This window comes from Ranitomeya variabilis, chromosome 4 (genome assembly GCF_051348905.1).
Source record: "Ranitomeya variabilis isolate aRanVar5 chromosome 4, aRanVar5.hap1, whole genome shotgun sequence".
Classification (NCBI taxonomy): Eukaryota; Metazoa; Chordata; class Amphibia; order Anura; family Dendrobatidae; genus Ranitomeya; species Ranitomeya variabilis.
Genome location: NC_135235.1, coordinates 638,936,284 through 638,962,427, shown reverse-complemented (window position 1 = coordinate 638,962,427; position 26,144 = coordinate 638,936,284). Strand labels below are relative to the sequence as shown.

General features: G+C 44.3%; 2 protein-coding genes across 3 annotated transcripts in view; both read left to right on the top strand.

Annotated features, from left to right (window-relative positions):
- Nucleotides 1–26,144, top strand: part of LOC143767203 (uncharacterized) — a 684,359-nt gene that overhangs the window by 7,087 nt on the left and 651,128 nt on the right. The gene's annotated exons all lie outside the window — the stretch shown is intronic.
- On the top strand, nt 19,113–25,311 carry LOC143767309 (uncharacterized). The gene has a single exon (XM_077255549.1). It carries the CDS (start codon nt 20,301–20,303, stop codon nt 21,378–21,380), a length of 1,080 nt encoding a protein of 359 aa, XP_077111664.1. The 5' UTR covers nt 19,113–20,300; the 3' UTR covers nt 21,381–25,311.

Genomic DNA, 26,144 nt, shown 5'->3' with positions numbered 1-26,144 from the left:
GTACGAGTTAAGACAATTTAAACTGTGACATTAGGGGTGAGGTCCCTGCTCGCAAGCTTACAATCTACAAGTTAATGGGGGGACACAATAGGTGAAAAGTGCTTGTTATTTCAGGTCTGGCAATTATAATAAATAGGGATTTTCATACAAAGCTGCATGATCCAGTCATCAGCCCGTGTGTTTAAGTGCAATAGTCAAGTATCAAGTGCAGTTATCATGTGAATGAAGGGTGTGGAGACAGATGAATAGTAGGGTGCAGATTCAGAGTAATATTTGGAAGGAGGGAACAGGGCAAAGTTAGTTTACTGAGTAGTTGATGTGGTAGGCTTGTTTGAAGAGATGGGTTTTCAAAGCGCGCTTGAATAGGTCGGGGCTAGGTATCAGTCTGATCGTCTGGGGAAGAGCATTCCAGAGAGCTGGCGCAGCACGAGAGAAGTCTTGGAGACGGAGGTGTGAGGTTCGGATTACGGGGGATGTTAGTCTTAGGTCATTTGTAGAACGGAGGGCACGAGTAGGGAGACACAGGCTGTATTGTTCTTGAGAATTTTCTCAGCCTAAAAACCTCGAATGCATTCTTCTTTACATGCATAATATAATGTTATATACAGATATCATGCCAGAACATTATAAGTGCTGAAAAGTAATCATCAGAGATTTCTAACTATAGAATCATTTTCAAAAATTATACAAAATTATCACAGTAAACATGGACATATGATGTGTCCCTGTAATTGTAACAACATGTACAATATAGTGATTTATGGTGATCGGTAAATAGTGTGAATAAAAATGACACCTTTGTTTACATTCATATTATATAAATATATATTTTTTAACAACAAAAAAAGCTTATCACTCAGAACTTTGATTTCCATTCTAAAAAAGAACACATATTATAAACAATAATAAAGGAACCCAGACGGACCACAATTAACAGGCCCACTCGGCTTCTGTTTGCTTCAGTTGTGCAACAGATCTATTTTGGACATAAATTCCATTTTCCTGAAAAGAACAGTAAAAACTCAGAAATTCAGTTGTGAACACACTCCAAAGCTGTCCGGCAAAAAATGGAAAAATGGATACATGTCTCTGTTTGATCCGCTTGATTGAATTTGCCCAATCAAGGGAATGGGTCTGCATTTCCAGATCATACTCACATATCATCCAGAGTATTCTGGTTCATTAACTGACTCAGAATATTGTATGTTGACATTTCTTTCCTCATGATCCACCAGACTCCAATATTTTTACGGTGGAGAACTTCATAGTGTGAATATTTCCCATGGAGAGGGGAAGAATGATGGAGAAATCATATACCTGCCTGGCAGTAAGTGTGCTTGGGTGTCATGGTTCCCAATGGCAGGGGAACGTCAGGACACCTAAATAACGGACGAGCTCTTGGGTGATGGAATCTCGAGCTGACCGTGAGCTAAACCTACCACACAACAAATAGTGGCCGGGGGGCGTGCCTAAGTTTTATCCCTAGACGTCTCTCGCCAGCCGGAGGACTAACTAACCCTAGTAGAGGAAAAAACAGACCTGGCTTACCTCTAGGGAAATTCCCCCGAAAAGGAGACAGAAGCCCCCCACATATATTGACGGTGAGTTCAGAGGAAAAGATATACGCAGTATGAAGGTAGGTTCAGCAAAGCGAGGTCCGCTTACTAGATAGTAGAAAGATACAAAAGGGAACTGCACGGTCAGCTGAAAACCCTCTTAAAATACCATCCTGAAATTACTTTAAGACTCATGTGTCAACTCATGACACCGGAGTGGTAATTTCAGCCCACAAGAGCTTCCAGCTACAGAGAATGATATAACTGTAAACTGGAACAAAAAATGCAAACAAACTTAGGACTAAGAGTCCAACTTAGCTGATCAGTAGTCTAGGAGCAGGAACATGCAACAGAAAGGCTCTGGTTACATTGATGGCCGGCAAGGCAATGACTGAAGAGCAGGAATAAATAGGAACTCCCCACTACTGATGAAAACAGGTGAACTGAGAAAGAAAACACACCCGAGTCACCAGTACCACTAGCCACCACCAGAAGGAGCCCAAAAGCAGATTCACAACAGTACCCCCCCCTCAAGGAGGGGGCACCGAACCCTCACAAGAACCACCAGGGCGATCCGGATGAGCCCTATGAAAGGCACGAACCAAATCAGAGGCGTGAACATCAGAAGCAGTTACCCAAGAATTATCTTCTTGACCATAACCCTTCCACTTAACCAGATATTGTAGTCTCCGTCTGGAAATACGGGAGTCCAAGATTTTCTCCACAACATACTCCAATTCACCCTCAACCAGCACAGGAGCAGGAGGCTCGGTAGAAGGAACAACCGGCACCTCATACCTCCGCAACAACGACCGATGGAAGACATTATGGATAGCGAAAGATGCCGGAAGGTCTAAACGAAAGGATACAGGGTTAAGAATCTCCAAAATCCTATAAGGACCGATGAACCGAGGCTTAAACTTAGGAGAAGAAACCCTCATAGGGACAAAACGGGAAGACAACCACACCAAGTGCCCAACACGAAGACGAGGACCAACACGACGACGGCGGTTGGCAAAATGCTGAGTCTTCTCCTGGGACAACTTCAAATTGTCCACCACCTGTCCCCAAATCCGATGCAACCTATCCACCATAGTATCCACTCCAGGACAATCCGAAGACTCCACCTGACCGGAAGAAAAACGAGGGTGAAACCCCGAATTGCAAAAGAAAGGAGAAACCAAAGTGGCAGAACTAGCCCGATTATTGAGGGCAAACTCTGCCAATGGCAAAAAGGCAACCCAGTCATCCTGATCCGCAGACACAAAGCACCTCAAATAAGTCTCCAAGGTCTGATTAGTTCGCTCCGTCTGGCCATTAGTCTGAGGATGGAACGCAGACGAAAAAGACAAATCAATGCCCATCCTAGCACAGAATGCCCGCCAAAATCTAGACACGAACTGGGTCCCCCTGTCAGAAACGATATTTTCCGGAATACCATGCAAGCGAACCACATTTTGAAAAAACAGAGGAACCAATTCGGATGAGGAAGGCAACTTAGGCAAAGGTACCAAATGAACCATCTTTGAAAAACGGTCACACACCACCCAGATGACAGACATTTTCTGAGAAGCAGGGAGATCAGAAATAAAATCCATAGAGATGTGAGTCCAAGGCCTCTTCGGAATAGGCAAAGATAACAACAATCCGCTAGCCCGAGAACAACAAGGCTTGGCCCGAGCACAAACATCACAAGACTGCACAAAAACTCGTACGTCTCGAGACAGGGAAGGCCACCAGAAGGACCTAGCCACCAAATCCCTAGTACCAAAGATTCCAGGATGACCTGCCAACGCAGAAGAATGAACCTCCGAGATGACTCTACTGGTCCAATCATCAGGAACAAACAGTCTACCAGGCGGGCAACGATCAGGTCTATCCGCCTGAAACTCCTGCAAAGCCCGTCGCAGGTCTGGGGAAACAGCAGATAATATCACCCCATCCTTAAGGATACCTGTAGGTTCAGAATCACCAGGGGAATCAGGCTCAAAACTCCTAGAAAGGGCATCTGCCTTCACATTTTTAGAACCTGGTAGGTATGAGACCACAAAATTAAACCGAGAGAAAAACAACGACCAGCGCGCCTGTCTAGGATTCAGGCGCTTGGCAGACTCAAGATAAATCAGATTCTTGTGATCGGTCAATACTACCACCTGATGTCTAGCCCCCTCAAGCCAATGACGCCACTCCTCAAAAGCCCACTTCATAGCCAAAAGCTCCCGATTACCAATATCATAGTTTCGCTCGGCGGGCGAAAATTTTCGAGAAAAGAACGCACAAGGTCTCATCACGGAGCAGTCGGAACTTTTCTGCGACAAAACCGCCCCAGCTCCGATCTCGGAAGCGTCGACCTCAACCTGAAAAGGAAGAGCAACATCAGGCTGACGCAACACAGGGGCAGAAGAAAAGCGGCGCTTAAGCTCCCGAAAGGCCTCCACAGCAGCAGGGGACCAATCAGCAACATCAGCACCCTTTTTAGTCAAATCAGTCAAAGGTTTAGCAACATCCGAAAAACCAGTTATAAATCGACGATAAAAATTAGCAAAGCCCAAGAATTTCTGAAGGCTCTTAAGAGAAGTAGGTTGCGTCCAATCACAAATAGCCCGAACCTTGACAGGATCCATCTCAATGGAAGAAGGGGAAAAAATGTACCCCAAAAAAGAAATCTTTTGAACCCCAAAAATACACTTAGAACCCTTCACACACAAGGAATTAGCCCGCAAAACCTGAAAAACCCTCCTGACTTGTTGGACATGAGAGTCCCAGTCATCCGAAAAAATCAAAATATCATCCAGATACACAATCATAAATTTATCCAAATATTCACGGAAAATGTTATGCATAAAGGACTGAAAGACTGAAGGGGCAGTTGAAAGACCAAAAGGCATTACTAAATACTCAAAATGGCCCTCGGGCGTATTAAATGCGGTTTTCCACTCATCCCCCTGCTTAATTCGCACCAAATTATACGCCCCACGAAGATCAATCTTAGAGAACCACTTAGCCCCCTTTATTCGAGCAAACAAATCAGTCAGCAGTGGCAAAGGATACTGATATTTGACTGTAATTTTATTCAAGAGTCGATAATCAATACACGGCCTCAAAGAGCCATCTTTTTTAGACACAAAGAAAAAACCGGCTCCTAAGGGAGATGAAGGACGAATATGTCCCTTTTCCAGGGACTCCTTAATATACTCTCGCATAGCAACATGTTCAGGTACGGATAAATTAAACAAACGACCCTTTGGAAATTTACTGCCTGGAATCAGATCTATGGTACAATCGCAATCTCTGTGAGGAGGGAGTGAACCAAGCTTAGGCTCCTCAAAAACATCACGATAATCAGACAAAAATGCCGGAATCTCAGAGGGAATAGATGATGAAATGGAAACCAAAGGTACGTCCCCATGAGCCCCCTGACATCCCCAGCTTAACACAGACATTGCTTTCCAGTCAAGGACTGGGTTATGAGATTGTAACCATGGCAATCCGAGCACCAAAACATCATATAGATTGTATAACACAAGGAAGCGAATCACCTCCTGATGGTCTGGAGTCATACGCATAGTCACTTGTGTCCAGTATTGTGGTTTATTACTAGCCAATGGCGTAGAATCAATACCCTTCAGAGGTATAGGGACTTCCAGAGGCTCTAGATTAAACCCACAGCGCCTGGCAAAGGACCAATCCATAAGACTCAAAGCGGCGCCAGAGTCGACATAGGCGTCCGCGGTAATTGACGATAATGAACAAATCAAGGTCACAGATAGAATAAACTTAGACTGTAAAGTGCCAATTGAAACAGACTTATCAACCTTCTTTGTGCGTCTAGAGCATGCTGATATAACATGAGTTGAATCACCACAATAGAAGCACAACCCATTTTTTCGCCTAAAATTCTGCCGTTCGCTTCTGGACAGAATTCTATCACATTGCATATTCTCTGGCGCCTTCTCAGAAGACACCGCCAAATGGTGCACAGGTTTACGCTCCCGCAAACGCCGATCAATCTGAATAGCCATTGTCATGGACTCATTCAGACCTGTAGGTGCAGGGAACCCCACCATAACATCCTTAATGGCATCAGAGAGACCCTCTCTGAAATTCGCCGCCAAAGCGCACTCATTCCACTGAGTAAGCACAGACCATTTACGAAATTTTTGGCAGTATATTTCAGCTTCATCTTGCCCTTGAGACAGGGCCATCAAGGCTTTTTCAGCCTGAATCTCTAAATTAGGTTCCTCATAAAGCAACCCCAAAGCCAGAAAAAACGCATCCACATTGAGCAACGCAGGATCCCCTGGTGCCAATGCAAATGCCCAATCTTGAGGGTCACCTCGCAGCAAGGAAATTACAATCTTAACCTGCTGTGTGGGATCTCCAGCGGAGCGAGGTCTCAGAGAAAGAAATAATTTACAATTATATTTGAAATTCAAAAAACGAGATCTATCTCCGGAGAAAAATTCTGGTATAGGAATTCTAGGTTCAGATATAGGAGCATGTATAACAAAATCCTGTAAATCTTGAACTTTTGTGGCAAGATTATTCAAACCTGTAGCCAAACTCTGAGGATCCATTTTAAGCAGGTGAGATCAGAGCCATTCAAGGGTTAGAAGGAGAGGGAGACAAAGACTGCAATTAGAGCTGAAATGCAACTGATTCAACTATAGAGCAAGCACCAAGGGAAAAAAAAAAAAAAATTTGCAGACTTCTTTTTCTCTCCTTTCTTTTGCCAACAGTTTTAACACTTGGCCGGCCATACTGTCATGGTTCCGGACGAGCTCTTGGGTGATGGAATCTCAAGCTGACCGTGAGCTAAACCTACCACACAACTAATAGTGGCCGGGGGGCGTGCCTAAGTTTTATCCCTAGACGTCTCTCGCCAGCCGGAGGACTAACTAACCCTAGTAGAGGAAAAAACAGACCTGGCTTACCTCTAGGGAAATTCCCCCGAAAAGGAGACAGAAGCCCCCCACATATATTGACGGTGAGTTCAGAGGAAAAGACATACGCAGTATGAAGGTAGGTTCAGCAAAGCGAGGTCCGCTTACTAGATAGTAGAAACATACAAAAGGGAACTGCACGGTCAGCTGAAAACCCTCTTAAAATACCATCCTGAAATTACTTTAAGACTCATGTGTCAACTCATGACACCGGAGTGGTAATTTCAGCCCACAAGAGCTTCCAGCTACAGAGAATTATATAACTGTAAACTGGAACAAAAAATGCAAACAAACTTAGGACTAAGAGTCCAACTTAGCTGATCAGTAGTCTAGGAGCAGGAACATGCAACAGAAAGGCTCTGGTTACATTGATGGCCGGCAAGGCAATGACTGAAGAGCAGGAATAAATAGGAACTCCCCACTACTGATGAAAACAGGTGAACTGAGAAAGAAAACACACCCGAGTCACCAGTACCACTAGCCACCACCAGAAGGAGCCCAAAAGCAGATTCACAACACTTGGGTGTGGTAAACAGCCATAGAAATTGAAGAAGGTGGGGGTAACGTAACTTCAGCTGTGCTAGTTCATGAGAAATCAAAACATATCATGTGAGCAGAGCTGGAGAAACTTCCCGAGAGAAAAAAGTTTTAATGTGGAAGAGGTGAAAAACCAGTTGTTACTTACCGGTAATAGGATTTTACAGAGTCCACGACAGCACCCACTACGAGAGAGGGGATCCGCCCACCATCAGGACAGGAACCTCCAGGTTAAAAAGGGGCGGTACCCCTCGCCTCTCCAGTTTGTGTTCCAGAGTACAAGGGATACCGCCATTGAATTAGTACATGCTAATTATTCCTTAACCAATACTAAATACCATCACCCCTACAGAGTGAAATCTGAAAAGCACACCTTCCAAAGAGTGCAGAAAATTAGTGAACAACTACAGGGGGGAAATGTGCGGGAGCTGTCGTGGACTCTGTAAAATCCTATTACTGGTAAGTAACAACCGGTTTTCCTATCGCCACGACAGCACCCACTACGAGATACTTTCAGAGACTATTTAACTGGGAGGGCCCACAGCACTAAGTACCGAACGCCCAAAGTCTAGACTAGAATTGGCTGATAGATCAAGGCGGTAGTGTTTATAAAAAAAGGTGGAAGGAGATGACCACGTTGCTGCCTTACATATCATATCAATGGGAGCATCCGCCTTCTCCGCCCAGGATGAGGACATAGCTCAAGTGGAATGGGCCTTGATGCCTTTTGGTGGTGTTTCCCCTTTAGCGGAATAGGCAAGACATATCGCATCCCTGATCCATCTGGCGATAGAACCTTTTGTGACACTCAAACCTTTCTTTTGAGTGTCGAAAGAAACAAACAGAGCCCTACTCTGCCTCCAGCTTTGTGTCCTATTTAAATACTCTAATACTGCTCTTTTAACATCTAGAGTATGACGTTTGTGTTCTTCTGCTCTGACTGGATTATCGAAAAAGGATGGTAAATATATCTCCTGACTCCTATGAAACCTAGAAGCTACCTTTGGTAAGTATGCTGGGTCTGGTTTCAAAACAGTTTTATCCTGAAAGACCATTAGATGGGGAGGATCCACTGATAACGCCTGGATATCACTAACTCGTCTAGCAGAAGTTAAGGCTAACAGAAGAGCTGTCTTTAAGGTTAGAATTTTAATTGAGGCAGAATCTAAGGGCTCAAAAGGGGGTTGTGTCAATGCATCTAACACCAAGTTTAAATCCCATGGCGGCAACCAAGCAATATGAACTGGGTTACTACGCTCAGTAGCTTTAATAAACCTAGAAACCCATCTATTTCCTGCCACATTGCTGTTGTATAGGGCTCCTAAGGCTGACACTTGAACCAAGAGTATTAACTGCCCAACCAAATTCCCTGCCTTTCTGCAAGAATTCCAGAATAGCCGGAATTGGAACATGGTCTGTCAGAGGATGCTGATGAAATGCAAGAAATTTTTTCCAGACCTTAGAATAAATTTTTGTAGTAACCTCCTTTCGGCTATTTAATAAAGTAGATATTTAAGCCTCTGAAAATCCTCTCCGTTTTAGTAACTCCCTCTCAACTTCCACACCGTCAAATGAAGACTCTCCATATTGGGATGATGAAATGGACCTTGAGAGAGGAGCCCCGGACTCACAGGCAATACCCAAGGATCGGTTACTGACATCGCTCTGAGTACAGAAAACCATGGTCTCCTGGGCCAAAAGGGGGCAATTAGAATTACTCTCGCCTTTTCCTCCCTGATCTTCCTGAGAACTAGGGGAATCAAGCACATTGGGGGAAGCGCATATGCTAGAGGAAAATCCCAACGGACTTGAAGGGAGTCTACTATGCATGGTCTGTCTGCTACCTGAAGCGATGCAAACTCCCTGACCTGCCTGTTTCTCCTTGTGGCAAACAGATCTGAATATTTGCCGGTCCAGAGACCATTCCCCCTGGCGTAGGCAATGTCAGCTGAGATAGTCTGCTTCCACATTGAGTTCCCCTTTTATGTGAACTGCTGAAAGGGAAAGGAAGTGAGCTTCAGCTAAAGTGAGTATTTCTGCCGTGGTGGACATTAGAGATTGTGATCTTGTCCCCCCCGATGGTTGAGATAGGCCACTACTGTCATATTGTCGGTCTGTACTTGTACATGCAAACCCCTCAGGGACCGTAGTAAGTGAAGGAGCGCGTATCTGACTGCTGCGAGCTCTTTCAAGTTTGATGAACTTTGGGATTCTAGAACTGACCACCACCCTTGGGCCAGAACGTACCCCATGTGAGCTCCCCTACCAAATGGGCTGGCTGGAATCGTGGCTACAATGTCCGGTATGATTCCCCATTGAACCCACTTTGACAAATGGTACATGTCCAGCCACCATTTCAGGTCATAGAGAGTAACAGTCGATAGGCTGAGTTTACCGCTTAGGCGATTTTGAAGCTTCCTTTCTGCCTTGAGGATTTCGGCTTGCAGTACGCGAGTATGGGATTGAGCCCATTGAACAGCCGGTATACATGATGTCAATGTTCCCAGCAGGGACATTGCGTCTCTTAATGTTAGAACTGGATCTTTCCTCACTGCTTTGACTTTGTGAATAATCCTCTGTTTTTTGTCTTCTGGCAGAAAACAAGACTGATTCTGTAAGTTTAGAAGAATACCGAGGAAAACTTGATATGTTGAGGGTTCCAGTTTTGATTTTTTAAGTTGATCAACCATCCAAGGCCCTGTAGAGATGATATCATACAATTTAAGCGGGCCTTACATTGGAAACCGAATTCCCAACAATCAGGAAATCATCCAAGTAGGGTACAACAAGGGTATCTCTTTCTCTGACATGGGCCATTACTTCCGCATTTACCTTAGTGAATACCCTCGGGGCAATGGACAGGCCAAAAGGCATTGCTGCAAACAGAAAATGCCTAACCTGATCGTTTAGCTGCACCGCCATCCTGAGGAACTGCTGGTGATCTCTGTAAATAGGTAGATGATAGTATGCATCTTTTAGATCCAGCACAGACATGTAACACCTGGGAAATAGAAGTTTAGTTGTCGACTTAATGGACTCCATTTTAAAGGCACGATATTGTAGAAAATGGTTTAATTTCCGCAGATTTATGATGGTTCTAAAGGATCCATCAGGCTTGGAAATCAAAAATAGAGGAGAGTAAAACCCTTCCCTCTCTTGATCCTTTAGGACTTCTACAATAACTTGCTTTTTCCTCAACTGCTGAATTTCTATTTCTAGGGCCTGCTGTTGGTCCGAAGAATCAAGAGTAGTCAATACATAATGATTTGGAGGTATTCTCTGGAACTCCAATTTCAACCCTGAAGCAACTATACTTAAGATCCAGCTACTAGATGTTATCTTGGCCCGTTGGTAAAGGTACCTTCACACGAAACGATATCGCTAGCGATCCGTGACGTTGCAGCGTCCTCGCTAGCGATATCGTTTCGTTTGACACGCAGCAGCGATCAGGATCCTGCTGTGATGTCGCTGGTCGCTGAATAAAGTCCAGAACTTTATTTGGTCGTCCGATCGCCGTGTATCGTTGTGTTTGAAAGCAAACGCAACGATACCAGCGATATTTTACACTGGTAACCAGGGTAAACATTGGGTTGCTAAGCGCAGGGCCGCGCTTAGTAACCCGATGTTTACCCTGGTTACCAGCGTAAAAGTAAAAAAAACAAACAGTACATACTCACCTGCGCGTCCCCCAGCCTCTACTTCCTGACACTGACTGAGCTCCGGCCCTAAAGTGAAAGTGAAAGTGAAAGCACAGCGGTGACGTCACCGCTCTGCTGTTAGGGCCGGAGCTCAGTCAGTGTCAGGAAGCAGACGGCAGGGGACGCGCAGGTGAGCATGTAATGTTTGTTTTTTTTACTTTTACGCTGGTAACCAGGGTAAACATCGGGTTACTAAGCGCGGCCCTGCGCTTAGCAACCCGATGTTTACCCTGGTTACCTGGGGACCTCGGCATCGTTGGTCGCTGGAGAGCTGTCTGTGTGACAGCTCTCCAGCGATCAAACAGCGACGCTGCAGCGATCGGCATTGTTGTCGCTATCGCTGCAGCGTCGCTTCGTGTGAAGGTACCTTTAGAGAAATATTTTAATCTACCCCCGACTGGGAGATCAGTCTTATCTATAGTTGCGTCTGCGTCTTGATGATGATGAAGAGCCCCCGAAGTATGCACCTCTTTTCTTCTGCTCCGCTGATTCCCAATCTCGGTCTTAATGAGATCTCCGGAAAGGCATCCGTCTTCTGAAGGCATTTCTGAAAGCAGGATTAAATACCTTAGGAAATCCTTTTTTCCTATCCTCTGCCTTTGCAAGGATATCATCCAGCACAGGGCCAAATAAGTACTCACCCATGCATGGAATAGTACACAATTTTGCTTTCCAGGTTTTTAGCCAGAGTGCTCGCTGGGCAGCATTCGAAAGACCTGTGGATCTGGCTGCTAATTTCAGAGAGTCTACCGATGCATCCGCCAAGTATGCTACCCCTCACGGATCTGAGATAGAGAGTATAGCAGCTTATCTCTAGGAACTTTAGATTTAAGTTGATCCTCCAGCTGACTTACCCAGACCATAATAGATCTGGCTGTACAGGTGCTTGCAATCGCAGGCTTAAAAGTTCCAGATGACGATTCCCAAACCTTCTTTAGGAACATGTCTGCTTTTCTGTCAGATGGGTCCTTAAGAAGGCCTACATCTTCCAGTGGTAGAGTGGCTGACCTTGATGTAGAAGCCACAGCTGCGTCCACTTTAGGGACTTTTACCCACTGAGACAAAAGTTCATCATCAAAGGGGTATCTTCTTCTTCTTCTTGCAGATGATGGTAAAAACCGCTTATCCTGTTTGTCCCATTCTCGTCTGACAAGGTCCTTAACTGTGTCTACTACCGGGAAAGAGCTGCAATTTTTTTGACATAATCCTGCAAACATAATATCCTGTGTATATCTAAGTTCTTTATTCTCTGCGACCCCCATGGTCGTACGAACCGCCTTAACTAATGTATCCATGTTTTCTACAGAAAAGCACGGCCTTCCCTCCTCATCTGAGGATGATGGTGATGATGAGTCTGAACATTCACCCTCCTGTAGAGATGGGCAGGAATCAGACAATAAGTCAATACAAAGTTTTTCATGCCGTCTGGTTTTAAGGGAACATTTGATTTCTTCCCTAATAATGGAGGGGAGCCTCTTCCTCTGAAGTATGGCAAATACACGCCTGACACAGCTTTTTAACATAACTGTCTGACAAGGGTACTGTGCATAATGCACACTGCTAGTGTTTGGTTTTTGTTGTCTTTTTAACCTATAACAAAGCACAAGAAAACGGAACAAATCAGCTACTAGGTGTAGATCACACACTCACCAAAGGCTGATCAATGGAGTACCGGTTCCGGAGGAGGTGAATTGCCACGTAGCGCTGCTGTTCCTTGAATGGCTACTACCGCTCTTCCTGTGCTGCTCAGGCACCTCCTTCTGAAGGTGCTCTGCGTCCCCTGTCGAGGACATCTTGCCGCACACTGCTCACCTGCTGCGGCTCCGTTTTAAACAAATTGCCACGCGCCTCCTCCCGGCCTCCCCCGAAAGTACTGCAACTACTTCCGGGTCACGAGGGCTTGTATTCCGGATAAGCGCCCTGAGTAGCGCCGCGCTCACGCGACCCAGGGCGGCATTCCCCGGCCCCTGGGATCGCGTCCTCCTTCTGCCCAGACGAGGGGGGGGGCTGCAAGCAGTACACCCCTGACGCTGCTTCCAGTGCCCCCGTCTCTGTCATTCCCGCAGAGACCGCGCAGAGGCTGGATAGAGCACCGAAAAAATGCAGTCAAAACGTCCACTTAATGCAAAATATACAAAACTTTATTAGAAAATACACGTGTACAAATCAGGTATGCAGCAGGGCAGGCAGCAATACCCCCATAAGCCCGCATACACGTCTCTCAGACAAGGACCAGACTAAGGTGCACTCACATAGTAACAGGTTATATAGGACCCATACCTAATATACACTTGTATCACATAATAGTGCAAAGGACACTCATCATCCTAATGATATACATACCGCAGTGGGGAGTGACAGTGTTCGTGCACCACAATCCGGTCCACCCTGACGCACGTTTCGGCGACTACCTTCCTCAGGGGGTGTGCCCGAAGTTAGGGGGCACAGATTAAATACCTTTATGTCCGGAAATAGCGGGGGATCGTGTCCTTAGCATGCCGCATCCTCCTGTTTCCGGTCTGCACGGTCCGTGGGCCCGGAAACACATGGGCCCATGTGATCCGCCCCACAAGACACCACAGAAGCCAAAGACAGGAAGGATGCTACAGCGCATGTGCAAATACCGGCGCGGCCATTTTTATTTAGGGCATATTCACTGGCGCACTACATGAAAGGTAGAAATATATAGTGCATAGTGCGCTCATGCACCAGACCGCAGCGCAGACAATAACAAGATAAAACAATAAAACACACAATCCATTATAAGGATAAAATACAGATTAGCTGCTATAGTGACCAATATTAGAGAGACCAACCCCATATGTGGCAATTACCACCAGATAATAGAATCAACTATCCACCAATATAAATTATAGATTATATACACACCTATGGCAACTATAGATACAGATCACACACTTATCATGATAGCTATACATATATGAACAATATCACAATACTATCCCCCACCTAATCCCTATTACAAGAGACATGTGTCCATATCATACATCATTGCATACGTATAAGGTAGATAGTTAGCCTCTATATCATATAATGCACAGTGTCCAATGTATAAAGCATATGCTTGGTGGAGATGTAGATATTTGCTCAAGCTGATCCACAAATGATGTATCTTTATATTGGATCCATTTTCTTCTTTCGATCACTTAAAGGGATTGTCCCACACATAGGTCACCATATAAGGACAACTAAAATTATGAAACAATAAAAATAAGAATTAAAATCACATAAAGAGAATGTATGCGGAGTCATGCAGGGAAAAAAAAAAAAGGTGCACAGCATACGGGAGACTATAGGAACGGGGCGAATGACAGACCCTCATTTAGCCCATCTAGTTGGACTGTGTGTAGATGCCAGATCCAACGTGTCTCTAGCATACTCAGTCTTTTAGATAGATGGCCACCCCTAATATTAATTTTCAGGGCATCAATCCCCCTCACCCTTAACATTGTAGCATCGCACCCATGATAGGCTTTGAAATGCCTCGGCAACGTCTTTAGTGTGGTCACATCCGTATGGCCGGCGGCCGCCTGTATCCCCAGAACATGCTCCCTCACGCGGACTTTTAATTGGCGGGTAGTAAGACCAATATATATAAGTCTACAGGGGCATGTAGCATAATATATAACATACCTGGTGGTACAGGTGATTCGTTGTCTAATTGAAAACACCTTTGTACCACCAGAATTGGAGAACGAATCACATCTATCAATGTTGGGACAGGCGACACACCGACCACACGGAAAGCAACCCACACCAGGTGTAAAATTATCCAAAAAGGTTCCAGAGGGCCGTCCCTCATGATGACTATGGACCAACTGATCCCTGAGATTGGCGGCTCGCCTAAATGTCAAGGATGGTTTTTTGGGAATACATTTTTTGATTATGGGATCTACCTGAAGGATCGGCCAAGCTTTACCCAAGACTCTCCGTATCTGGTCTGCCTTGGAGTTAAAGGTGGTGACAAACCTAATTTTATTATTGCCTCTATTAATTTTTCTATGTTGGTTGCCATAGAGTAGATTATAGCGTGTGGTATGCTTGGCCCTCTGATAGGCTTTCTTGATGGATCTGCCACTATACCCTCGTGCTAAAAATCGCATCCTCCGTTCCGCTGCTCTTTTCTCAAAATCACTGTCGGAGGAACAGATCCGACGTAACCGAAGGAACTGTCCCACCGGAATAGAACGAATCATATGGCGGGGATGACCTGAGGATGCATGTAGCAGGGTATTAGTGGACGTCAACTTCCGGAAAATGTCTGTGCATATCATACCATTAGGGTCCCTCTTAATCGTCACATCCAGGAAATCAATGGACTCATTACTCCACACAAATGTCAGATGAATATTCAAATCATTGCTATTCAAGGAGGAGATATATTGCGCAAGGTCGACGGGTGTGCCCTACCAGACGAAGAAGATGTCATCAATGTACCGTGTCCATAGAGGGACACGGTCAATTGATCCCTGTTCGCCCGACAGGAAAAGGAGGTCCCTCTCCCACAACCCCAGGAAGAGGTTGGCATAGGAGGGCGCAAAGGCCGCTCCCATGGCAGTCCCCTGGAGCTGCAGGTAGAAGGACCCCTTGAAGACAAAAAATGCGCTAATGATACTAGAAGAGTTGGCAGTGGAACATGTTCACGCAGGAGGTAAGGTTCCTCCGTCTATTCGCCCACGCTCCAGTGGATTTCCCCCTTTATCCTCCTGCGCTAGCATTGATTTATTCGTTCGGGTGGTGACTGAGGATCTCTCCAATATCCGTAATTTTGGTAAATATGACAACCTCTCTGGGGAAGAAAGGGAGAGACTGTGTTTTCTTAAAAATCTACCTGACATAGTTGTAAAACCAGCTGACAAAGGTGGTAACGTCGTTCTGTGGCCCGTTGAGATGTATGAGAGAGAGGCATATAGATAGTTTCTTATAGCAGGTGTTATTATTTAACTAACATATAACCCTCTCTCTGCCTATAGTGCACAATTAGATTCTATCATCCAACGGGCCTTACGGAACGACGTTATCACCAAAGATCTTGCAACAGCTCTGGTAGTGTCTGAACCGACTGTTCCAACACTATATTTACTCCCCAAGATCCATAAGAACATACTTACACCCCCGGGGAGACCGATAATATCCGGTAGGGGAAATCTGCTGGAGCATGTCAACAGGTGGATTGATTTCCACTTGCAGCCATTGGTGACTAGCCTGCCCTCCTTTCTCAAGGATACTGGGGATGTATTGCGTAGGGTCGATGGTTTGTGTCTTGAGGGTGATATTCTATTGGTTTCGGCAGATGTTGAATCCCTATATACTAATATCAGGCATAGAGACGGCATTGGTGCTGTTAGATATTTTCTTGAGTCATCTACTCTATCTATAGGTATGAGATCGCTTTTGCTGGAGCTTCTAGAATTCACCCTCACTCACAATTTTTTTGTCTTCAAGGGGTCCTTCTACCTGCAGCTCCAGGGGACTGCCATGGGAGCGGCCTTTGCGCCCTCCTATGCCAACCTCTTCCTGGGGCTGTGGGAGAGGGACCTCCTTTTCCTGTCGTGCGAACAGGGATCAATTGACCGTGTCCCTCTATGGACACGGTACATTGATGACATCTTCTTCGTCTGGCAGGGCACACCCGTCGACCTTGCGCAATATATCTCCTCCTTGAATAGCAATGATTTGAATATTCATCTGACATTTGTGTGGAGTAAAGAGTCCATTGATTTCCTGGATGTGACGATTAAGAGGGACCCTAATGGTATGATATGCACAGACATTTTCCGGAAGTTGACGTCCACTAATACCCTGCTACATGCATCCTCAGGTCATCCCCGCCATATGATTCGTTCTATTCCGGTGGGACAGTTCCTTCGGTTACGTCGGATCTGTTCCTCCGACAGTGATTTTGAGAAAAGAGCAGCGGAACGGAGGATGCGATTTTTAGCACGAGGGTATAGTGGCAGATCCATCAAGAAAGCCTATCAGAGGGCCAAGCATACCACACGCTATAATCTACTCTATGGCAACCAACATAGAAAAATTAATAGAGGCAATAATAAAATTAGGTTTGTCACCACCTTTAACTCCAAGGCAGACCAGATACGGAGAGTCTTGGGTAAAGCTTGGCCGATCCTTCAGGTAGATCCCATAATCAAAAAATTTATTCCCAAAAAACCATCCTTGACATTTAGGCGAGCCGCCAATCTCAGGGATCAGTTGGTCCATAGTCATCATGAGGGACGGCCCTCTGGAACCTTTTTGGATAATTTTACACCTGGTGTGGGTTGCTTTCCGTGTGGTCGGTGTGTCGCCTGTCCCAACATTGATAGATGTGATTCGTTCTCCAATTCTGGTGGTACAAAGGTGTTTTCAATTAGACAACGAATCACCTGTACCACCAGGTATGTTATATATTATGCTACATGCCCCTGTGGACTTATATATATCGGTCTTACTACCCGCCAATTAAAAGTCCGCGTGAGGGAGCATGTTCTGGGGATACAGGAGGCCGCCGGCCATACGGATGTGACCACACTAAAGACGTTGCCGAGGCATTTCAAAGCCTATCATGGGTGCGATGCTACAATGTTAAGGGTGAGGGGGATTGATGCCCTGAAAATTAATATTAGGGGTGGCCGTCTATCTAAAAGACTGGGTATGCTAGAGACGCGTTGGATCTGGCGTCTACACACAGTCCAGCCAGATGGGCTAAATGAGGGTCTGTCGTTCGCCCCGTTCCTATAGTCTCCCGTATGCTGTGCACCTTTTTTTTTTTTTTCCCTGCATGACTCCGCATACATTCTCTTTATGTGATTTTAATTCTTATTTTTATTGTTTCATAATTTTAGTTGTCCTTATATGGTGACCTATGTGTGGGACAATCCCTTTAAGTGATCGAAAGAAGAAAATGGATCCAATATAAAGATACATCATTTGTGGATCAGCTTGAGCAAATATCTACATCTCCACCAAGCATATGCTTTATACATTGGACACTGTGCATTATATGATATAGAGGCTAACTATCTACCTTATACGTATGCAATGATGTATGATATGGACACATGTCTCTTGTAATAGGGATTAGGTGGGGGATAGTATTGTGATATTGTTCATATATGTATAGCTATCATGATAAGTGTGTGATCTGTATCTATAGTTGCCATAGGTGTGTATATAATCTATAATTTATATTGGTGGATAGTTGATTCTATTATCTGGTGGTAATTGCCACATATGGGGTTGGTCTCTCTAATATTGGTCACTATAGCGGCTAATCTGTATTTTATCCTTATAATGGATTGTGTGTTTTATTGTTTTATCTTGTTATTGTCTGCGCTGCGGTCTGGTGCATGAGCGCACTATGCACTATATATTTCTACCTTTCATGTAGTGCGCCAGTGAATATGCCCTAAATAAAAATGGCCGCGCCGGTATTTGCGCATGCGCTGTAGCATCCTTCCTGTCTTCGGCTTCTGTGGTGTCTTGTGGGGCGGATCACATGGGCCCATGTGTTTCCGGGCCCACCGACCGTGCAGACCGGAAACAGAAGGATGCGGCATGCTAAGGACACGATCCCCCGCTATTTCCGGACATAAAGGTATTTAATCTGTGCCCCCTAACTTCGGGCACACCCCCTGAGGAAGGTAGTCGCCGAAACGCGTGTCGGGGTGGACCGGATTGTGGTGCACGAACACTGTCACTCCCCACTGCGGTATGTATATCATTAGGATGATGAGTGTCCTTTGCACTATTATGTGATACAAGTGTATATTAGGTATGGGTCCTATATAACCTGTTACTATGTGAGTGCACCTTAGTCTGGTCCTTGTCTGAGAGACGTGTATGCGGGCTTAGGCTACTTTCACACTAGCGTCAGGAACAACCCGTCGCTGTGCGTCGGGCCGACGTTCCCGATGCTAGCGTGGTCTCCGCCGCACAACGGGGGCAGCGGATGCATTTTTCCCACGCATCCGCTGCCCCATTGTGAGGTGCGGGGAAGTGCGGGGAGGTGGGGGCGGAGTTCCGGCCGCGCATGCGCGGTCGGAAAAAGCGGACCGTCGGGAGCAAAAAACATTACATGTAACGTTTTTTTCTCCCGACGGTCCGCTACCACACGCCCAAGCGTCGCAAAACGGACGCAACGTTTGGCAATGCGTCGCAAATGCGTCACTAATGTTAGTCTATGACGAAAAAACGTATCCAGCAAGAACTTTTGCTGGATGCGCATTTTCGGCAAAACGACGCATTTGCGACGTATTGCAGTTAATGCTAGTGTGAAAGTAGCCTTATGGGGGTATTGCTGCCTGCCCTGCTGCATACCTGATTTGTACACGTGTATTTTCTAATAAAGTTTTGTATATTTTGCATTAAGTGGACGTTTTGACTGCGTTTTTTCGGTGCTTTAGACTGATGATATATGTCAGTGCAGTTGTCTATATATGGTCCTGTCTGCCTTAGTGTACATAGAGGCTGGATAGACCCGGGTCAGTTTCTTTAACATGCAGGGTCCCGTGCCGGACAGGACCCCAAACTGGAGAGGCGAGGGGGACTGCCCTTTTTAACCTGTAGGTTCCTATTCTGATGGTGGGCGGATCCCCTCTCTCCTAGTGGTTGCTGTCATGGGGCGATAGGAAAAAAAGCTATGAAGGTTTTTGATGAGCAGGATGGCTCCATGCAAACACAGATATGTGGAGCTTTATTACCACAGAGGCTTAGTCACATATGTGGTTACCAATTTGTTGTGCACAAAGGTGTCTGTAGCCTTTAAGCTAGGTGATCTTTGAAAGAACCAACAACTGTCAACCATGGATTACAGAGGACACTGCTGCAAATTCATTTTCAGATCCCCAGTGCTCCCATATTCATGATGGAATCCAATGCTTTCTGTTGAGTTCCAATACATATAAAATAGTATAAAAATCTTATTCTCATATCTTGTATCTATCGCTTAGTTTCTTTCTTTCTTTTTATAAAAAAAATTCAGAACCTACACTGGCATAAAAGCCATTGCTTATTTTTATATGACCACATTTCTGTGCTCTATGCTAGATGCATGTAATACCTGCCAGGGAGTGTATGAGAGATGAACACTATTTAATAGCACTGACTTGCAGTTAAATTTATGAGGGTCCACTGAACATGAAACTGCAAATGATTGGTGACGTGAAGTGAAACCAAAACCTACAGAGAATACGGCTTCAAAAGAAATGTGAAAATATTGAAAAAGCACAACCTGGTGGCCTAACATCATAATCTATTATTCCTTGGGTAATAGTCTCCTGTCTTAGTTAGTCTATATAGATAATATTATTATAATTTCAATGCAGTGTTATTGACAAATAATTTTATTCTTGGCAGATGACGGTACCTGGAGCTCAAAGGGACATCTGATATTTTCAGATTTTGCAGCAGGGGATCAAGGTATCACATCAGATACATATGAAGAACATATAATTATCCCAGATATACCTCAAGCCCTTCTTAGGAAAAATCTATCATCTGATCATTTTAAACGGGTCCTTTCTTCTACTTCATTAAAAGAAAATATGGAAAACAAAAACCACCAAACTACTGATGAACATGAAGTAGCTCACACAGGGGAGAAACCATTTTCATGTTCACAATCTGGGAAATGTTACAATACTAAATCAAGATTTCTTTCACACCAGAGAAGTCACTCAGGGAAGAAGTTATTTTCATGTTTAAAATGTGGGAAATATTTTAAAAGGAAATCAGATCTTGTTTCACATCAAAAACCTCACACAGGGGAGAAGACATTTTTATGCTCAGAATGTGGGAAATGTTTTAGTGAGAAAAAAATTCTTGTTAGACATCAGAGAACTCACACAAGGGAAAAAACATTTTTATGTTCCGAATGTGGGGATTGTTTTAATCAGAAATTACATCTTGTTAGACATCAGAGAACTCACACAGGGCAAAAGCCGTTTTCATGTTCAGAATGTGGTAAATGTTTTATTGATAAAACACATCTGGTTACACATCAAAGAACCCACACTGGTGAAAAGCCATTTTCATGCTCAGAATGTGGGAAATGTTTTAGTTTGAAAAAAACTCTTGTGAAACATCAAATAACTCACACAGGGGAGAAACCGTTTTTATGTTCCGAATGTGGGAGTTGTTTTAATCAGATATCACATCTTGTTAGACATCAGAGAACTCACACTGGTGAAAAGCCATTTCCATGTTCAGAATGTGGGAAATGTTTTAGACGTAAATTCGATCTTGTTACACATCAGAGAAGGCACACAGGGGAAAAGCCATTTTCATGTTCAGAATGTGGGAAATGTTTTATCGAGAAATCACATCTTGTTAAGCATCAGAGAACTCACACTGGGCAAAAGCCATTTTCATGTTCAGAATGTGGTAAATGTTTTAAAGATAAATCACATCTTATTACACATCAGAGAACTCATACGGGGGAAAAGCCATTTTCATGTTCAGAATGTGGGAAATGTTTTATAGATAAATCATATCTTGTTAAACATCAGAGAACTCACATATTGGAGATGCCATTTTCATGTTTAAAATGTGAGAAATATTTTAAAAGGAAATCTAATCTTGTTTCGCATCAAAAAACTCACAAAGTTCAGGTAGATGCTATTTGATTAAAATGGTCATCTTTCCAAAGTTGCTATACTTATTCCTAGCTATTCCGCTGCTATTGTCACAACCAGATATTAATTAAATGCAGCGTTTAGGAGGTTTATATGGGGTGAGAAGGGAAGAACGTGTATAAGATTGCTCAAACTACAATTGCCCAGAAGAGAGGGAGGTACATTGTGGATTGGACTTGCGGGGTCTCCCATTTTGCCAACGTACAATTGGAGCAACAGTTGAGCCCTCGGGTGTCACTATCCGCTCTGATCCAGCTTGGTAATGATGAGCTCCCTGATGATATTAGAGAGCACTCGGTTTTGTGGCAAACTATTTTGACATGGAGGAGCGGGAAAAAAAATCTGTGGAGGGACAGGTGATCTCTCTCCCTTTCAGACATTTCTAAACAATCCTAAATTTATGAATAATTGTCCACCTGTACATTATTTAACCTTGGCAAAACAGGGACGCACTAAGTTGCTTACGTCTCTTCATGAGGCTACGCGGACTGACATGTTGGATCAGAATTTCTCCCTACTATCTTTTGAAACAATAACACAGTGCTTTCCTTTTTTTAGACACTGGCCATTCCTCTTCCTTCAGGCACGTAGCCTAGCCCAAAAATATTCTAGTGGTAGGAAAGACACAGCTCAGATGAATAACACGGAGGTCTTTCTTAAAACCTCGAGATTGCAGAATGCTTCAATGAACAAAATATACTCCATACTACGTCAGCGTTGGTCTTGGGAGAGACACCGGGTCTTCTAGATGAGTAATTTGGATGCTACGATGTCACAGAAGAAATTTATTCCCTATAGTAGTTACACAGACATGGCGTTATTGATTCTCCATAGGACATACATCACTCCGTCAATGCATGACAAAATTTCACCTACAACATTGTATACATGCTCACAATGTGGAACATAAAACACAGACATCCTCCATCACCTGTGGAGTTGTCCACGAATACAAGATTTATGGCTTAGGATACATATAGTGATGAGCGAGTATGCTCGTTACTTGAGATTTCAGACCATGCTTGGGTGATCTCCGAGTATTTTGGGCGTGTTCGGAGATTTAGTTTTTGTTGCTGCAGCTACATGGTTGTTATGCTCGTGCCCTGACTGGGTGGCGTGAGCATGGGAATGTGGCCCCACTGTGCCACAAACCAGACTACCATGGAAGGGGCGTGACTAAACAGCTACCTTGGTGTTCACTGGAGCCTCTGATGGCGAGTTCAGGCTTGTGCAGCAGGTAGCTGCCAGGTACCACTCCAGGGCGTTGTCTGGCTGTGGCAGCTGATCCCACTGAGGGACAAAACCCTAGTGACAGGTGTGAGCTAGTACAGACGGGCACAGCTTTCACTCAGGCAGGCGGGCACAGCTGGCACTCTAGGCAGGCAGGCAGACATGGTTGGCACTTAAGGCAGGCGGGCATGGCTAGCGGGACTGAAACTGGTTCGGGTAGGGCAGGAGCATAGGCAGGTATGATTAGGGATCAGATAGGAACCAGTTCAGACAGGAGGGACATGGCAACACAGGCAGGAATGAATAGGATAAGGAAGCAGACAGGAACCAGTACAGACCAAAGAAGCAGAACCGCAGGAGTCAGAGCAGAACTGCAGGAGGCGGAGCACAGTAGAACTACAGGAGGTGGAGCAGTGCAGAACTGAAGGAGGCGGAGCAAAGCAGAACCGCAGTAGGCGGAGCAGAGCAAAACCGCAGGAGGCGGAGCAAAGTAGAACTGCAGGATGCGCAGCTGAGAGCAGAGCCGCAGGTTGCACAGCATAGAGCAGAACTGCAGGTTGCGGAGCAAAGAGCAGAGCCTCAGGTTGCAGAACAAAGAGCAGAGCCGCAGGTTGCGGAGCAAAGAGCAGAGCCGTAGGTTGTGGAGCAAAGAGCAGAGCCGTAGGTTGTGGAGCAAGGAGCAGAGCCGCAGGTTGCGGAGCAAAGCCGCAGGTTGCGGAGCAGAACGAGTCAACGCAAAGAAACACAGCAGGATAGAAAAGGCTACAGACAGGGATACAAACAGACACAGTTATAGGACTTAGTTCATACAGGGACAGGTTCAGGACAAGGCACAGAAACAAGGATTCAGAGCAGGGTACGAAGCCCCCCTGGGTGGCTGAAATGACAGCAAGACCGTAACTGTGAAAGTTCATTGCTCGGGCATCCCCCTAGGGGTGGAGATGCCTTAAGTACCTGATGCCTCTTGGCAATTGGCTGGGGACACCTTAGGAAGGTGCACACAGTCTGTACAAGAAACAGGAAGTACCGGGGCCGTCGCCCTAAGCATACAGCCAGGAAGCATGCAGCAAGCAAGGACATGAGGTCCAGAGCATGGAGCCGGCAGAAGACAGAACTCACAGCATGGCCCAGAGTGGTGAGTAAGAGGGGAGATGGGAAACCATGCAGTTATGCCGGCAGGGATGTTACAATGATTTGCTGCTGCTAGACAGCCTGAATACATGTGGGGATTACCTGTTTGTTAGGGAATCCCCACATGTGATCAGGCTGTCTAGCAGCCGCAAATCATGCAGCTGCGGCGAAACAAGCTAAATCTTTGACCATGCCCAAAATACTCGGAGATCACCCGAGCATGCTCACTGATCACTAGATATATGTAGAACTAGAGACTACCTTTCATATTACATTCTCACTTACACCGCAAAGGGCAATCTTCAATATGTTGGGGGAATCTCAGCAATCTCTGCCCAAGCATATAAAAGCAATTTTGGTAATATGGGCTTCGACAGTTAGAAAGAACATGTTACACCATTGGTTGAACCCTAATATACCATCCCAATCACTAATACAGACAAAAGTAATGTTCCTATTCAAAATGGATTGGTTGGAAACATTAACAAACAGAGAGAGACTAACGGGGAAGTTTCTCAAGACTTGGTCTTTCCTTATTCCTGCATTATCACTAGCTATCAAAGATAGACTGAGAGCCCAGTTGAAGGACACCTGATGATATCTCCTTAAATGTATTGATGGACATTACCCGATTTCATAAACTCTAGATTTTTATGGATGCACAAAGAGAAGAGGGGGTGGTTAAGGGGAGGGATTACAGGTAGAGTTTGGATAAGTTTATTGTATTGATAATGTCATATTGAATAGAATGGAAAAGACAAATTGACATGGATTCTATGACATGTTACTGGCTTGATATGTATTGTTTTAAACTAATAAAAAGAGTTTAAAAAAAAACCTCACAAAGGAGAGAAGCCATTTTCATGTTCAGAATGTGGGAAATGTTTTACCCAGAAATTCGATCTTGTTATACATGAAATAACTCACACAGGAGAGAAGCCTCTTTTGTTTTAAATCATTACATTGTTACCATGTAACAGAAAAATTACAAGTTATTATCAAGTAAAGTCACATTTCTAAAAAAGAAAGGGAAAGCGACTTAAAGCTCTGAATAATTAATTGAAAATATAATTACCAATGACCATTTGTTCTATAAAGTAAGTACAACCCTAATTTCTATAAAATATTGAATATTTCTTTGTACTATTTAACCTTTAGCCGCGTGGAGTTTATTGGACCCCAATCAAATTTGTTTTGGTCATATTTCTGCAAGTATGGAAAGCAGTTAACAGTCTGTTTTGGTAGCTTCTTAGTCCTTAATGAGACTTCATCAACTACACGTGCTACAGCAAAAAAAATCCCAAGACATTTATACTATTTATTTTACTCACTTATATAGAGCCATTTATTCCATAGTGCTTTACAGACATTATTGGCACAATTTAACACAAACAGTCCCAATTCACATGTCAAGGACAAAAAAACTCAAGAGTACATTCACACACTAAGAAGTAGAAGTGACTGAATGACCATCATAAAGTATAATCCTTAAAAGTCAATCTTTATTGATAAATATTAGTGACGAGCGAATATACTAGTTACTCGAGATTTCCCGAGCACGCTCGGGTGACCTCCGAGTGTTTCTTAGTGCTCGGAGATTTAGTTTTCATCGCTGCAGCTGATTCATTTACATCTCTTAGCCAGCTTGATTACATGTGGGGATTCCCTAGCAACCAGGCATCCCCGACATGTACTTATGCTGGCTAAAAGATGTAAATCATTCAGCTGCAGCGATGAAAACTAAATCTCCGAGCACTAAAAAATACTCAGAGGACACCCGAGATTGCTCGAGAAATCTCGAGTAATGAGTATATTCGCTCATCACTAATAAATATAACACATAAAATATATTGAGTATATGGAAAATCAGAAAACTACTGGACAGTAGTTTTCTGATTTTCCATGTACAGTACTTCAATATATTTTATGTTATAAAGATTGAATTTTAATGATTATACTCTATGACGATGGTCCAGTCACTTCCTCTTCTTAGTGTTCCATTATTGACAAATTCTAAAATTCCTATCAGTATATCTTTGGTGTATGGGATGAAACCGAAATACTTAGAGGAAACTCACGCAAACACGGGGAGAACATACAAACTCCTTGCAGATGTTGTCCTTGGTTGGATTTGAACCCAGTACCATAGTGCGGCAAGGCTGTAATGCTAACTACTGAGCCACCATACTGTACACTATGCATCATGATAAAGTTATATGTGACATGATAAGAATAAGCTGAAAATAATAGACTTTTGCAATAAAACCCAGGGTGGCATTGATACAAATGTCAAACTGTGAGAAACTTAAAACATTGTACGAAACGGTAAGAGGTGGCCAATGGTCATATTTTCTTATCTCTTCAATATATCAGCTATATTTGCTTATATTATTT

Excerpts from the sequence above, each read along its gene's own strand:
- LOC143767309 (XM_077255549.1), top strand. The coding sequence starts at position 20,301 with ATGGAAAACAAAAACCACCAAACTACTGATGAACATGAAGTAGCTCAC.